Source organism: Acyrthosiphon pisum, chromosome A1 (genome assembly GCF_005508785.2).
Source record: "Acyrthosiphon pisum isolate AL4f chromosome A1, pea_aphid_22Mar2018_4r6ur, whole genome shotgun sequence".
In the NCBI taxonomy this organism is placed as follows: domain Eukaryota; kingdom Metazoa; phylum Arthropoda; class Insecta; order Hemiptera; family Aphididae; genus Acyrthosiphon; species Acyrthosiphon pisum.
In genome coordinates, this window is record NC_042494.1 from 74,601,474 (window position 1) to 74,617,706 (window position 16,233).

General features: G+C 33.9%; 1 protein-coding gene across 1 annotated transcript; it reads right to left on the reverse strand.

Annotated features, from left to right (window-relative positions):
- Positions 1-2,000: 2,000 nt before the first annotated feature.
- Positions 2,001-6,592, reverse strand: LOC100571280. The gene is made up of 6 exons (XM_003247576.4): positions 6,197-6,592; positions 4,745-5,077; positions 3,846-3,999; positions 3,394-3,499; positions 3,211-3,321; positions 2,001-2,680 (listed from the first exon to the last, which is right to left on the reverse strand). The coding sequence occupies exons 1-6, from the start codon at positions 6,337-6,339 to the stop codon at positions 2,064-2,066; spliced, it is 1,464 nt and encodes a 487-aa protein (XP_003247624.1). The 5' UTR covers positions 6,340-6,592; the 3' UTR covers positions 2,001-2,063.
- Between the last annotated feature and the right edge of the window lie 9,641 nt (positions 6,593-16,233).

Below are 16,233 nucleotides of genomic sequence, written 5' to 3' on the forward strand. Positions count from 1 at the left end.
CGAAACCTAAATTAAATCGCAAAGAGTCAAAATATAATATACAATACATTACTAAAAATTGAATCAAATCACAAGTATAAATATCAAGTGTGGAACAATTATTATACGTAAGAGTAAATTACGAAAACCATAATATTGATGATGAAAAAAAAACACCCTAGGTTACTTACCTAGCATGCATTTTATAACCTAACATAAACCAATTCATAATATTTATTAATTGGTTTCATTCATTATTTTATATTATTTTTCGTATCCGACCAGAACTATATTTAACATTAATTAGGATTCGAGAATATGTAGGTATATAATATATATATTTCAAATAAGGTTTTCCTTTTGTTCAGTAATCCGAAATACTGTCTTTAAAGGAAAATCTCATTGGTCCGGTTTGACTTTACTCTGCATATACGAGTACGGAGTTTCGATGTAATGTCTTATGCGTTTTGAAATAATATTATAATGGCGTTTTTTTCCCGCAGATTCCTTCATCCATAAAAGGAAAAACTCATTAACTAACTTTGAATGGCACTCACAACCGTACTTTCACATGCACATTTGCTTTCATTGATCAAATAATACATAATATTCTGGTTATTCGTTTTGTTTAACTTTTTCTTCTTCGGTTAAAAGTTTTCAGAAAATTCTTCATTATACCTACCTCCTATCTGCACGTTCTAAACGCTTTGAATCCTTAAAAGAAAATGTGTAAGACTACCTACATATAATTTCGCTCATTATGAATGTACTTAAAAGTTTTATTTTGTTTAATTGGGTACGTCAGTTAATAATATATTTTTATCTAAGATTAAGTCCCTGAAAAATTTCATCAACAATTTTTTTAACAAAACTCCTAATGTTTTTCTAGTTACTCGGAAAATATTGTACATTAATAAGAATAACTAAAATAAAAATTTGTGTGTACAATTTCTAGGATAGAATACATATTATTGTTTCTTCCCAAATTGTATATTAACATCTTTCTGAATTATTAAATAATTATAGTTATTAAAATTTATTAGACATATACCGTCTTTAGTTTATATTATATTGTTACATAATATGTATATTATACATTTTATAATCAAAACCATCGTTTATTTATTCATCAAGCGAATTCTAGCGGTGAAAATGGACCAAAGGCCAAAACTATAGTCAGATACGAAACCGTCCGATGGCGCCACGAATACAGTCAAAATAGTTTATAACACTTACTGTTTTTTCTGCCTAACAATAATATTATTATTATTCGTTTTTGACATAATTATCAAAAGAAGCACCCTTTAATCATCACTTCCCCAAAAAGACATATTAACTTAACCCTAACCTGTGACAGTGATTTGTACTCGTCGTCTACAATCTTTCGACTAATGTAATATATAATATAGTTTGATCTATAATATCATAACGGATATTTTATTTATACAAATGTTTTTATTTGACAATAAAATCGAAAAGTTGACAGCGAACGGGCTCAGGACGAATGACGTGTGCTTGATGACGGAAAAGTGTAGAATAACTGTGTGGGCGGTGTGCGGTTTTTTTTCGATCAGGTACCACACGTCAAAAATCGAAACAAATCATCAATTGGACAACATTCGACTTTCCGTTTGTATATCGTATTTTTCGAAACGATCCGACATCAGCCCTTTAAAAAATCACGAGGTGAATGGCCGGCACACAAGTTCGAGAGTGCCTACGGTCAATCGTCACAAATTCACAAACACATTTTTCGTCAACAAGATCGGGCGATTTGCAGTTGCCGGTCACCGTCCAAATAAGACATCTCTGTCGGTAGATTTTCCACGAATAAAGTGCGACTTTATTATTAAATCATGATTTTATGTCAGTACTAATAACTATATATAATATTTAGTAATTATATTATATTATAATGTTACCACATCGTGTTGGAGCGAGTTATTTTTTACGGAGCGTGCCGCGGGGTTGTATAATAAAGCTTGAAGTCGCGTCCTCTGAATAAAAAAAAATAGCGGAAAAGTAATACAATTATAGTATGTAATAAAAACAGTTGGTCGAAAATATCCTGTCGGACGCCTTCGTTAGGCGTCACCCAGCGGGCCCGTTTGACTCGCGGCGTCGGCGGCAGCGACGGCGACGTCGGCGTTATCGTGTTCGGTCCGCATCGCCGCCGCACCGCACAAGACGTCTCCCCGGTCGTTGCTGATGTCACACAGACAGTTCCTCAACATGCCGATGAGGTCCACGACCACGGAGTCGTCGTCGGCGACAGTCGGTTCGCGGTGGTCCATCGGGTCCGACGTACACGCGTGCGGCTGGTTGCGGACGATTTCTGTGTCCGTCCCGACCGCTGACTCCGATGACTCCTCCTCTTCCTCCACCCGTGGTAGCGGCCTCACTTGCTCCCGCTCCGTTTCCGGTTCCGGCTCCTTCCTCTCCCGCTCTTGGTGTGGCCACTGCTTCTGAGCGCCGTTTAGCACCCACAAGGTCCACGCACAATCGCCGCCGCCACAGCCATTCACCACGGTCGTACATGAAATCGGAAACTCCGTCGTCGGTACACCGTGTTCGGACTTGTGCAGCAGCCACGGCGTGCGTGGCACCGAGCAGAACCGCAACGTCGCCATGTCACCCGCTTTCTCCTCGATCTCGGACCATTTCGAAAAACACAGTTTCGTCAAAAACGGAAATCTGGACACTGCAAACGGTTTTGGCCGAATACAAACGTATTATTTTAGGCATACGCGAGTGACGAGCCGGATCGCATCACTAACCCCCTCGCTACGCCTTGTAAAGTCATTTATCAAAGACCGTGCGGTTCACTCCTCATCACCCCTGTTGTATATCCATTTCTACGGCAGATCACGAGATGAAAAATTGTGACGAATGAAACCGCGAGAAAACAAAACTAAAAAGTTATTATAGATGTAGATTACGACTTTGACAAGTCAGATATTACCCAGATTTCAACCGAAATATAAAGGACGGTGTGACAACAAGTCAAATACAAATACTGAATTACAAACTAAAACAAGACAAGTACATTTTATTAAATGATTTTTTTTTACTTGGTAGTATTACCTGTAACATTACGTTCCTAGTTATTTCCCCCTACCCCTTAAACCCTACTCTGTTCTACAATACAATACCAATAACATTCTATCAACTGTCGTTAGATATTTTATACATATATTGTATTAAATATAATATATTACTATACATATTCACCTGTCGATTCAATCGTCATGTGGTTCGAAAGTAATACGGTCCTCGCCGCCAGCGCCATACTCTTCAATTCGATCAAACCCGTCGAACACTTGGCTTTCGGTTTTTTGGGGACTGAAAACGATATATTAAGAAAAACGTTAAATCAGTGGTGCGAAACGTTCGAAACCCGACAATAATGCATACGGATAGTTATGGAACGTATTGCGTCCGTACGACAAAGGGCGTCCGATACGGCTTTGTGAACTGCTATGCCGCAAACGTCTGTCGGCGCGTTAAAAAAATGTAAAATCTGAAAAACAAAAATCTGAATATAAAAACCGACGATATAATTCAGAAATGCAACTACTACTAGTACTACTCTAGACGTTTTTATTCAGAGAAAAAAATATTTTATATTAATTATTAGATGTGTAAAAAATGCAATAATATTACTTACGTACTTTGTAAATATCTCATATCATTAGAGTACAATAGATAATAATGTATTATGACCTTAGATCGCTTAAATATTTTTAGAACAATATTATTATCATGCATTGTATGTTGCGGCTTTGAAATTTATTTATAAGTATAGCAACGATTAGCTGTACAATTTTTACACCTTTCAAAATATATGTAATTCAACGTTCGCTTACTTTGGACGGGGCTGCGATACGACGTTTGTCCGGACTCAATACGTTTGGGATAAATCTGTTCAATGTGCTCGACAAGTAAACTTTTTGAGCAGGCGTACCGTCAGCCAGTTTGTTGAAATTGACTTGATCGTGGATAAAATTATGCTTGGAATACCTAAAAAGGTCGAAACAGTAAATCAGAAAACGGTCGACCAGTGATGGCCGTGTATTATATAGTTTAAAAAGACGCATAATATAACAGTTAATAATACTACAGAGTACAGTTAAGTATTATATGACTTGGCAATCGCGGCGACGAGGCGATTCAATGGATTTGTCACATCATTACCTACTTATAGCGTAAGGTCAGAATTTAATGTTAGGAGCGAATAAGCGGCGCTGGAACTTGGAATACGAACGCAGTTGAATAAAGAATGATAATTACTACAACTGTGACCATAATAATATTATATGATAACTATAATATTATAATCTCTTCAGCTGTGACTATAGTAATATGATACCAAGTGATTCATTTAATGAAGGACGCAATAATTATTCGAAAATTATTAATGATTTTGAAATATTTTTTTTACATAGTTTCAAATTGTTATTATAAAATTATATTTTTAAATGTTGTATTTTAACGACTAGTAAAACTAGGTATGTAAATAATTTTTTTCAATACATTTATTATACATTTTGAAATAATGAGTGTTGAATGATAAAAGAATCACCAGGTACAATATGCACTATACGGCGTGATCGTTTTACCACAATATTTTATTTCCCCGCATACAATAACTATAATATCATAGTCCACCGCAGTCAAGACTTTCAATCGCCCAGAACCCGCGGCGTACCTCTATACCCTCACGAGCGTCGTGCGCCCAAATAGGGACACTATCGCGTGGACTCACTTGACTTTCATGTGGACCTCGTCATCCAGCTGGAGCATGTGCAAGTTGGACACGCACCGTCTGGCGGCTTCCGCGTCCTCCAGCTCAACGAGCACCTTGTCGTCCCTCAGGATCTTCACCGTTGTCACGTTCCCATACAGGCAGAACAGGTTGAACACCCGGTCACAGTTGACGGGCACGCGGTCCAGCCCGTGCACGAGGAGCACTTTGCTGGGCTCGGGCGCGGAGGGTCGCGACTCCACTGGCGCCGGGTCCGAGTCGCCACTGGCGCCGACGCTCCGGGGATGCCCGTGGTTGTTCGTGGTGTGGACGCGACTCGGCCCTCCGGTGTTCCTGTCCAATGATAACACGTACCCACCGGCTGATTATTATTTGTTTTTTATTTGCGGCAAAACGTCCCGAACGTTGTCGAGAGGACGCACGGGCGGTAATTTACAATGGATAAAATATTAGCCACAAATAACATAATAATAGTATTATCAAAAAGACGGAATACTATAACGCAGTAGTAATTATGGTAATAATAATAGCGTAATGCAGTACGCGACCATGGTTGAGATTAAAAAATAGAAAATAAAAAGTCGTAATAGAAGCCTGCGGAATGCACCTGGTGGGTTATGTGGCGCCGCAAGATCCAAGAAAACCGTAAAATCAAAAAATCTTCGACGAAAACCCTTGAGAGATACGGGGAAAACTTACTATGCAGTGCAAATAGTTAAACGAGTGCTTGGAAATATTTGTGCTCGTGTTACACACAGACCTTCAGGCACTTATTATAATACGAGCATACCTACTTAGTAAATACTAGTAATACTGGTATAAAGTATTATGCACGAAATTTTGTTATAACATTACGTTTAAAAACACGACAGTAAGCTTAAAATATCAGCAGTGTGATAATATTATAAACTAATATCACACTATATAACACATATTCTGATTATTTTCGAACCGATGCGATTAAGGAACCAGACTGAAAGAGTGCTGAGGGGTAAGACGAGAGCATTGTCACACCCCGAGCCCTACATAGCCGCATTCCCGTGGAGCGATTATTCTCGGGTGAACCTACCCTCGAATAATATCGTTGGCATGACATCAACAGCAGTATATATTATTACTATGCATTTTTGGCCATAAAACGCCTCCCCACGTGAAACCCATCTTAAAAAATCGTCTCGTTACGAAATTCTTACAAAAAAAAAAAAGAAAAGATCTCTGTTGGAATGCATATTGTTAGTTCATGCGTTCTCGATAATATATACATATATTACATTATATTAAATAGATTTTCGCATTCAGGAACACGTATTAAACACGCTTACACTTATGGGTTTCGATTTTAAATTATTATTATTATATTTCAAACATTTTGAAAAAATAATTTTTATAAACATTTAGCATCACGCACTAAGTTTATTAATATTATTAAATTATATAATATAGATAAGTTACTCTCTGCAGTTTAAATCGTGTCCATTCGATTCCCAAATATTGTCTTGACGACAGCCGCATCCCTGCGGTTCAGTTCGGAACATCAGTCGGCCGGAACCACAACGATTTCCACAGTATAAAGAGTTGCTATTGTCGTTGTCCATCACAGTCGTTGTGCTAGGGAAAAGTATTTTAGGGGCGATGATGTTTTATTTTTATGTATTTTAAAAAAAATATGTTGATATATCGAAAGTCGTCTGTGTAAAGTCACGTGTACGTTGAATAACTCAAAACTATATGCTCGTCTGACAAAATCTAATTACAAAATACCATTTTTACGTTGTCAAATTACAGTCATCGTGCACATGTATAAACAAATTCGTTTTCATGGTTTCGTCGTGATAGGTCGTATTATTATTATCATTATTATTATTATTATTATTATATTGTACATTGTTCATTTGCTCAGTATTTAAAATATTTTGAAAAGGTAACAACAATTATAATTAATCTGTTTAATAATACACAAAACATTTTCGAAAACAAAAAAATACATTTATCTTGTATTATAGTGATGTGTTTGAATATTTTGTATTAAAATAATAAGTACGATAAATATAATATGAAAATATCGTCACTAGCGAGAAAATGTCTATCAAATCCTCCAACATTCTAAAACATGCACTCCGAATGCTATACTGCTATAGTATAGTTGTTATAGGACTGCTTAGAAAACTATTTGGTTGCTGTTACTGCACGTTACTACATTTCCGTTCGTACCTTTTCACCACAAGTAATATATATAATTTATACAAACGTTAGTCGGCGTGGTATATAGGCAATAACGGTACATCGACGTGGTGGTTACATTCGAACGGCTTCTGAGTGGAACGCCTTACGCCACCAATAATAGTTAAACCAACTACAGTTCAGTTGTAACAAACGACGGCAAATTTGCGGGTTTACAATAGCTCAACAACGGAGTGAATACGTTTAGTCTTATTACCCGGCCCAATCAGATTTTCGTTATTATAATAGTTTTATATAATATCATTAGAACTGCATCATTTTGACGTAGAATGAACTTATAAAAATGTAGGTACTTATTTATTTTTTATACGATACCTGTTTTGATTAGTGCACCACGTCGTGCCGACAATAAAAAGTATAAAATATTTAATTCATTGTAAACGATCACTTTGTACGTGCGTAGGAGCTCAAGAAAATAAATACTATCAGAACCACCTTTGTCGTATGCTGTAATCGTATGCAGTGATATGAATTATTGTGACAGATGCTATGGTATATGTTTACCTTAATTGTGTAGTTGAGTTTTTAACTCAAAGCATTAAAAAACATTTATTTCAGTAGACAAAACAACAACAAAAAATTGTCTACCAATTTATGAATTACATACTTGGTTATTTTTTTTTATTATTATTAGTCTAAAACATAGGCAATTATGGCCAGTGTTGTGCTTAGATAAAAAAAATTATCTAGATATAGTTAAGATATCTGAATTTAAAATTATCTAGATATAGATAGATACTGTAGAAATTGAATTTATCTAGATATATGAAATAATTTTTATCTAGATATTTATAATAAGGTATTACCTCAAAATTTAAATTTATACTAATAATTGAAAATTAAAATAAATTTGTATTTTTATTACAATATTTACATAATTATACAATATTCCAAGCATGCTAAAGATAAGTTGGTAACATCATATTATCCCAAACATAAAAAAAGATTCTGAATAATGCAAAAAAAAAGTTATTTTGTGAAACGCACCTGTATTTAATGAAGTCTTTATTTTCACTCCCATGAAACATAAAATTACGTACACTTGGTGAAAACTTAAGACCCAGGCTCTAATAATTGACATATCAAATTTACTTAATTTGTACTGTAGAAACTATAGTGTAATTGTAATTCTTATTAAATAGTTATACATTTAAAATTTAAGCCTAATAAATATTTATTAAATTATTTAGTAAATTTAAAGAAATGTTGAATAACATATAACTATATCAGTACAAAGTTACCATTTCCCTTTTTACTGGTATGTTACACAAATGCTATATTCCATAGTTTTAACACAGAATATATGAATAATATATATATATTTAAATATATTTTTATATAATATAATAATATAATATTCTATAATATTCTGTTTACGTTTACCTATGATCTGAAGTCTGAACATAGGGAACGAGCCCGTAAACCAACATGATGTTAAACCCTGTTTACCCGTAGGACCTATGGTGGCATAGAGTATACTCTATGTATGGAGGGGTATCTCTAGTTTTAATTTTTGTAAAGGCTCTTTCGGCGTTCGTAAAATCATAAATCGTATACGGGCATGAGACTTCCCTTTCTTATTATAAAATTATACAAATAATTCGCATCTCCTATGCATATTGACATAATAAATCATCATTATTCAACAGTTATAATATACTATAATAGTAGTTTATATCTGTGCATTATTCATAATTACTAACAAATGCTATGTAAAACTATTTTAGAACCAATTTTTGCAACCTATTTTATATTGAATGATAATATTGTAAAATAGTTATTACTAATTATTAGCTATGTATTTTGTGAATTATCTAGATAAATTTATCTAGATGGCTATAATTTTTATCTAGATAAAATATTTAGATAAAATTATCTAAAGCACAACACTGATTATGGCCATTAACATTTTGTGGGAGGAAGTTACATTAATTAAAACATAATTAAATTATTGTCATGAATATAAAATATCGTTATGGTAGGTACAAGTTTTGACAAAACAGCGATATCAATACTCAATTGAAATTGACGAAAATCGCAGAGATTGTTTTTAGATATGTCACAAAAGTTGCCCATCTAGGTAAAAATAATTTCACAAAGCTATATATATACTGACGCAAACCTAGGTACACTAAAATTGAGATACACCTATACAGCGTACCATATAAGATTTCCAACTAAAAAAACTGCACACTGCAAATTGTGAAAACACATAATATTTATAAAATGAATGCGTTTTGAATCCTTGGACTTATATTTATATTATATTTTTAATATTGGCAAGTATCGGGTTTCACCTGAGGTTACTTTCCCCGAGCAACGCCGGGTGAGACCGCTAGTCTATCATATTATTACACAAGTTAACTATTACAGAATATTTTTGAAAATATTGTTCTTTCTGAAGTACCATTCGGAATAATTAATATGCGCTGTTCTACGTGCGAAAAACACACCTTAAATCCAATGTGTATGTATATTACAAAGTATATAAGAGTACACGTCATGTCTATTTTCTAATTTACACACAAATAAGATCGGAGAAACGGATCTCCTTGATGTAGGATTGTGACTACTGACTACTGTCTACCATAAATAATTTTAGTAACGTCTTATTAGTGCAATAAGTACTTATCATAAATAGTTCATAACAAATAATAACGTATACAAATAATATTGTAAATTATATTATAATTTTTTTCTAATGGTACATAAAGCTCGGTTTTAAAGGCCCTTGAAAAAAAAGTTCACTGTTAGCATATATGCTATAGTATGATACTTAAAACACATTTGTACCTTGGCAAGCATTGTGTCAAGCATTCCAGAAAAAAAATGCAAATACATTGATATATAAGCCGTAGAACTGATATATATAGGTATTAAAGTGATTATATAATCACTTATTATTACGCACACGGAAAATAAAAATTACAATTTAGAATAATACATTATTCTTATGTAATTAATGTTTGGTAAGTGAAAATAGGTTAAAAAAAAGTTAGTTTCTCACCCAATTCCCCTTTACAATATATAGTTGACAGAGCAGAACTTAAAAGTCTAAAAAGTAGTAAAGTTTAAACGCGAATACTTAAATTATCCTGACTACAATATTGAGAGCGTCAGTGTGTACGTATTTATGCCCTGCAGGCCGCAATGCATGTGCACCTCTGCCCAGCAGATGTCCTCGAATTGTCCTAAATCTCCCGAAATTCTGATAGTGCTTTTTACAGGAAGATAATCTAAAAAATCCAGCCAAAGACAGATCTAAAATAAATTTTTTTTACACGTATTTTATACGAATTTCGGCACAGGTCCGATACCAGTGCTGTATTATAGATACATGGGCCAGTTGGTAATAAAATATCATATACTATTCACATATTATTGAATGATATTAAAATATGATTGGAATTTATGATATTCGATTTTGCTGAGCCTTCCGAATTACGAGGACCAGGATTACCAGCCACAGGGCCCAAAATGGTGTGTGGTGAGTAGTACAAATACGCCCACTCGATATTAAATATCTATAACCCCTATAGTTGCGTGAAATTACAAAATAAGCTCATTGGATTGGATTGACACGGCTTATTTGAAGTATTGAAAATACTGTTTAAAATAATGTATTGTTATTATTATTAAGTTAATTTTATTGATTAAAAATGGAGGTATGAACCTACCTATATATAGGATATATATTTTGATAGTTCATAATATAATAATTTCAGTGTAGCAATAACGTTACACCACGAACGGACGCTCTTCTAAAAAAAACATGATATACATAATATTATAAATTATATATAATGGATAACAACAATATTAATAATTCTGTAAAGGTTAGGTCTCTGTTATGTGCTTATCAAATATCAATGATACATTTTGCAACCCGTGCATTGTAATATGACGATTTTCCTTTCACCAAATGAGTAATGACTTCACATTATTGTTATTGTTGGTAAGTGTTGTAAGTATGTGTAAAATATTATAATTTTAAAATCTCTTAACTCTTGTTAAAATAATAAAAGTACCAATCGTTATAAGCCTATGAAGTGTCCTGATGCTTATATAATAACCTCACCTTTAAGTTATATAAAAGGCGAGTTCAATCTAATATTAAAATCTAACAAATGCACAAGAATACAAGATTAGATGTGCTTCTGTTAAACTCAAATTTTCAATTTGTTGTGATCGACGCAAGTGGGTCAGAAACAGAAAGCAAGATAAAATAGTGAGCTGACATCTTGTAATAAGTATAGTTGATTATAATTTATAAAATTACAAAATAATAGGTATATTAATACCTTCTACCTAGGTATATACCTACTTGATATAATAATATTGTTTTAATTCTGGTTGGTATTTGTATACTATATTTAACATACATATATTATACATGCAAATAATCGTAAAGCATCGGATTACACTAGGTAATATAACTATGTACCCGCCCCCCACCCCACCACCCAAAATTAAAACCTATATAAGCCTCTGTAATATTATATCGTACTTGAGTAAAGGTTCAAAAAAAGAAAATAATTGAACCTTTTTTATTAGCGTTTTAGCGAAAATATTTACCGACCGAATTATGTAATAATAGTCAAACCAGTAAAACTCCGCGGCTTCTAACCCATGACCGGTGTCGAACCATTGCTATAGGCGTGTTTTTTTCTAGTTTCTAAATTTTTGTGATTCGAAAATAAACATCATTCATACGCGTAAGTGCTGTTACGTCGAATTCTTGTTCATATAGGAGTATTCACCATTCCTGGGATTATACAGGGCGTTTCAAAAAGAATTCATCGACCTACCATCGGCGGAACAGATGCTTTATTTTTCACAGAGCCCTCCACAGAATAAAGATGGATGGTATGAGGTCTGGTCGTTTTGGAGGCTAAGAATGGAGACGCTCGTGCTGGTCCTGCAGGTTACCCGCAAAACCTTTCCTGTGGTTGTGGATATAGTGGCGATTAAAGAAGCTGCGAACTTACGGTGCGAAGGAATTCGAATACTGCCTTGATATTGTTCGTGTAATAAGACGGGTGGTGGCCATCATAGACCCCTCAGTTTTATTCATAGCCCCCGGCGTTTTTATATAATATTTTAGTTTCAAATATAAATTTTCAGGGTCTGTTCTCTGCTGATACAATTCAAGCCCCCCTCCCTCGCCACCACAGAAAAATGTCTCTAGTTGCGCTTACCGCGATGGTCCCACATTGAATATATTTTTGGGGACGTTATATTTTTCAATAAAGAGTTACATAAAGAATTAAATCGATGCATTCTTTATGAAACGCCCTGTATTTATATGGTGCGTGTACCTACCCGCCCGGAAAAGAAGAATTACGGTGAGAAAAAATGGACGACACAAAAATGACACGGTCAGAGTGTTTGACAGTTCTGCGGCCGCACAATTTTCTATTATACCTACGCACTCTATAGTACGACGGTGACCGCCGAACACGTTCACGATGGAATCGACTAGGGATGAGCAATTATTGTATGTCGGTAGGTGGGTGGGTGCGACCACGACCACAAGTGACAGATAACCGCGGTCATACACAATCTCCGGTATCGACGGGTACGAAATGACGATGGGTGGTAACCGCATACATAAATACAGACATAATAACCACGGACCGCGAAATCCACCCCTCTTGACCATATTATATTATTACACGACAACTGTATATCGATTGAGACTTGGGAGAGATAGAAATATGCGTTGGTGATTTCATAGAAGAGAATGTATATTGATATTTCCTTACTCCGTAGATAGAATAATAATGTTATGTTGTTATTATTGTTATTATTATTATCATAGGGCATAGACATAACATCCAAGGTGTTATTATGTGTACTTATGTCTATGATATCATCGATATAAGTGTTACGATATAATACTATGCCAATGGTTCAAATGGAACATTATTGGTAATTGCCAATTTGGTATTAATCCATTAAATGTATCAATTACCTAGGTATTATGTTCATCAACTATCGGATTGAGTAAGTACCTATTCAAAATTAAAGTTGACATCATACCATTTGTCTGAATACTAAAATGAGGATGAAAAGATTACAGACGACATTATTAATTATTATTAATTATTTAATATATAAACTAGGGGTCGTGGTTGTGAACGGGTAATAGAATACACGGGTACACGGAGCCCGGGCAAGCGGGTAAAAATTATATTAAAGCCCGTGTTTTTAATACCCGTGTATAATACCCGCGTATATTGCATATTAATTCAGAATTCAAAAATACTTTATGTTACGTTATGTATATTCAAATAATTGGTTATTTATTAATAATAAAAATTGTATAGCCCTCGATTACTTACCTACCTATTATTTAGGTATGTTATGATATTTAAAAGTTTTGCTTAAAAAATACAATATGATATGATATGCTCTGTCATATTGAGTTCAGAAAGTGGAGAAATCGTTAAGTAAGAACTGCAAAGTACTGAAATACAATTGTATTTGAGTTGTAAATATATGAGTATTTTAGCTCACGGGTATTTAAATACACGGGTATACACGGGTATTTTTATTCCACGGGCTTTAACCCGGTCTTGCGTAAAAACACGGGTACCCGTGTATACTCGGCGCGGAATAAGAACATGACCAGGCGGTGGACCGATTAGCGTCCGTTACGCGCAGCCGATTTCTCATTGGTTCCCCAAACATCTGTTCACAGTTATACAGCACTGTTCAAAATGTGAACCACATACACTGTGCTTTGGCGATGTGTGTTTCGCAACGCTACGCCGTTATAAGATCAACTATACAGCGTGGTGGAGTGAGTTCTATTGTTTTATAAACACGTGCACCTCTCTGTTGGCACATAATTATTACACGATAACAACTTATGAAAAACTTGTATTATTTTGAAGTCCATGCGAAAAGTTATTTTTAAAAAAAAATTTTAATAAAAAAATCGAAAATTTTTCAATACCAGCCAAAAAAAATCAATATATTTTTAATAATTTATTGGTATGGAAAATAATCATGTTAATATTTTGTGAACTCTTCAAGTGTCTAGAGTTATTCCGCCGCAAGGCTGGGCATTAACTAGTTAAAAAGTTAAAGTTAAGTAACTTTTAACTAAGTTGAATAACGAGTTACTTTTTTTTTAGAAGTAACTTCCAACTTAACGAGGTTCGTTTTTTCCATGTTATACAGTAACTTATGAGCTAATTCATTTTATTGACACGTTAAGTTAATTTTATTCATTAACTACGAATTAAAAATATATTCAATTTTTTAAAACTATATTTTATAGAAAAATTAACAAAAATCCAAAATATTAAATAATAATTTACAATAATAGTTATTATAATATTGAATATTCACAAAATATGCATATTATTTAACTAACTTGTAAACATCAATGTTATAGGGAACAGGGGTAACCACGTCATTAATAAAAGAAAAATATAACTATTTGCTTTCAATATCCTATACACGCAGAGGCTAAAGTGGGAGGCCAGGTTTAACAAATTATAGGGTTTTATACATTAGAAATTATACATAAAATTATATATGGAACGCTTAAAACTATATGGAGACATTAGTCCCCTCTGGAATTTTCTTTAACCCCTGTATACACGTCTGTATACTCATTATTCATATTATTAAATATTACTTATTATTATATTTCATTCGTGGACTTAAAGCGATAACTTGGCCCTTCGGTGTAAATATTGCAAACCCGTAGTGGTAGCGTAGTTCATCGTATTTACTAAAATTTACTGAATATGAACATAAGCTATTTAACAACACTGCGGGTCGCGGTTAAGTTTTTATTTTTAAATAAGCCACCCATGTCCGGGCGGTAATAAGTATAGAAAACAAAGTTTGAAATTCTCCAGCAAAGACTGTGACTATAATTTATAGATTTTAACAGTGGACATTTAATCATAAACAAATAGTCTGTCGGCTGTGTGTGTAATGACGTGTACACTGTGGATTAAAATTATTTTTCACAATCTTATTGATTTTATATTGCTTTCTGTATTCTGCGGAAATGTGTAACGAAATAAAAATATTCTGATAATGAATTGTATTATTATAATATATATTATATATATAAAAATGGAGACAAAATGTATAACAATTCATCAATTGAGAACGGCTGGTCCGATTTGGCTCAAATTTTTTTAAGATGTTCGTAATTGCCAGGAGAAGGTTTTTACGAAATAAAAATTTAGGAAAATCTACCGGAAAAGTAGGAAATCTGGATGTAAAGAATACAACAGTGGCGCAACAGTGTTTTATATATTGGTTGCTATTGGTTTTGTTGATTTCTATTATCTATTAATTGATTATATCAGGCCACCATAGGTAGAATACGACAAACTTGGTATAACGTTGATACTTTAGAGTTAAATCATACACTAACGTACATACAGCACGGGGTCCGCGATCTACCGCAGGTAGATTGCCTACCTGATAATGTACTGCTGTGAATCAGAATTTTTATTCCGGGCAACGGAAAAGTTAAGATTAATTTTGAAACCATACACCGAATATTAAATAACGATTTGAACAAAGTTTGAGTCACATATAGTTGGTACACTTAATGGGCAACGAAGTGCACGGGTTCAGCTAGTTTAATATAGTTGTGAACTATTACGTAAGCAAATACATAAAAATAATTTAATGTAGATTTCATCATTAATTAAAGTTGGTATAAAAGTACCTCCATTTTACTATTTTAGTACATACATTTTTTTTTTTTTAGGTTAAGGCTTCAACTGCTAAGGTTATTAGCCTGTGGTACTGTAGGGGAGGGAACTATAGTTTGTTCTACACGTGGGTGTTGGTTTTGGCAGAATTTTCGATTTGGGCACCCGTAGGTATCTGTCATGCCCGGGTGTGGGATGGCGGCACTTGTTCTCCGGACACCGTGACTTGCCCGAAGAAAAATGCCGCCCAGTGGCCGAGAATCGAACCAGCGACGGCAGCGCCGCAACCGACGCCTTAAACCGCTCGGCCACCTGCGTCCCCCTACATACATTTATTTAATGATTATAAGATATTTATTGAATTAATAATAATTTGTTATTTGTTAAAAAAAAAGGCAGGTATATAATATTATAAATTGTATATGAAAAAAAGTAACTAGTTAAGTAATGCTTTCGTTTTCTAATTAACTTAAAAAAAATTAAGGTATCTTTTAACTTTAATTTTAGATTCTGAGTGGAACGATGAATGTATTAATTTTACAATGATGTGTTTTT

What these genes read in the sequence shown, in the direction of transcription:
- LOC100571280 (XM_003247576.4), bottom strand. Translation starts at nt 6,339, where the DNA reads ATGGACAACGACAATAGCAACTCTTTATACTGTGGAAATCGTTGTGGT. An exon ending in CACGATTTAAACTGCAGAGA is followed by an intron (nt 5,078 to 6,196) that starts GTAACTTATCTA and finishes ATCATTGGACAG; the next exon opens with GAACACCGGAGGGCCGAGTC. An exon ending in CATGACGATTGAATCGACAG is followed by an intron (nt 2,681 to 3,210) that starts GTGAATATGTAT and finishes AACCGTTTGCAG; the next exon opens with TGTCCAGATTTCCGTTTTTG.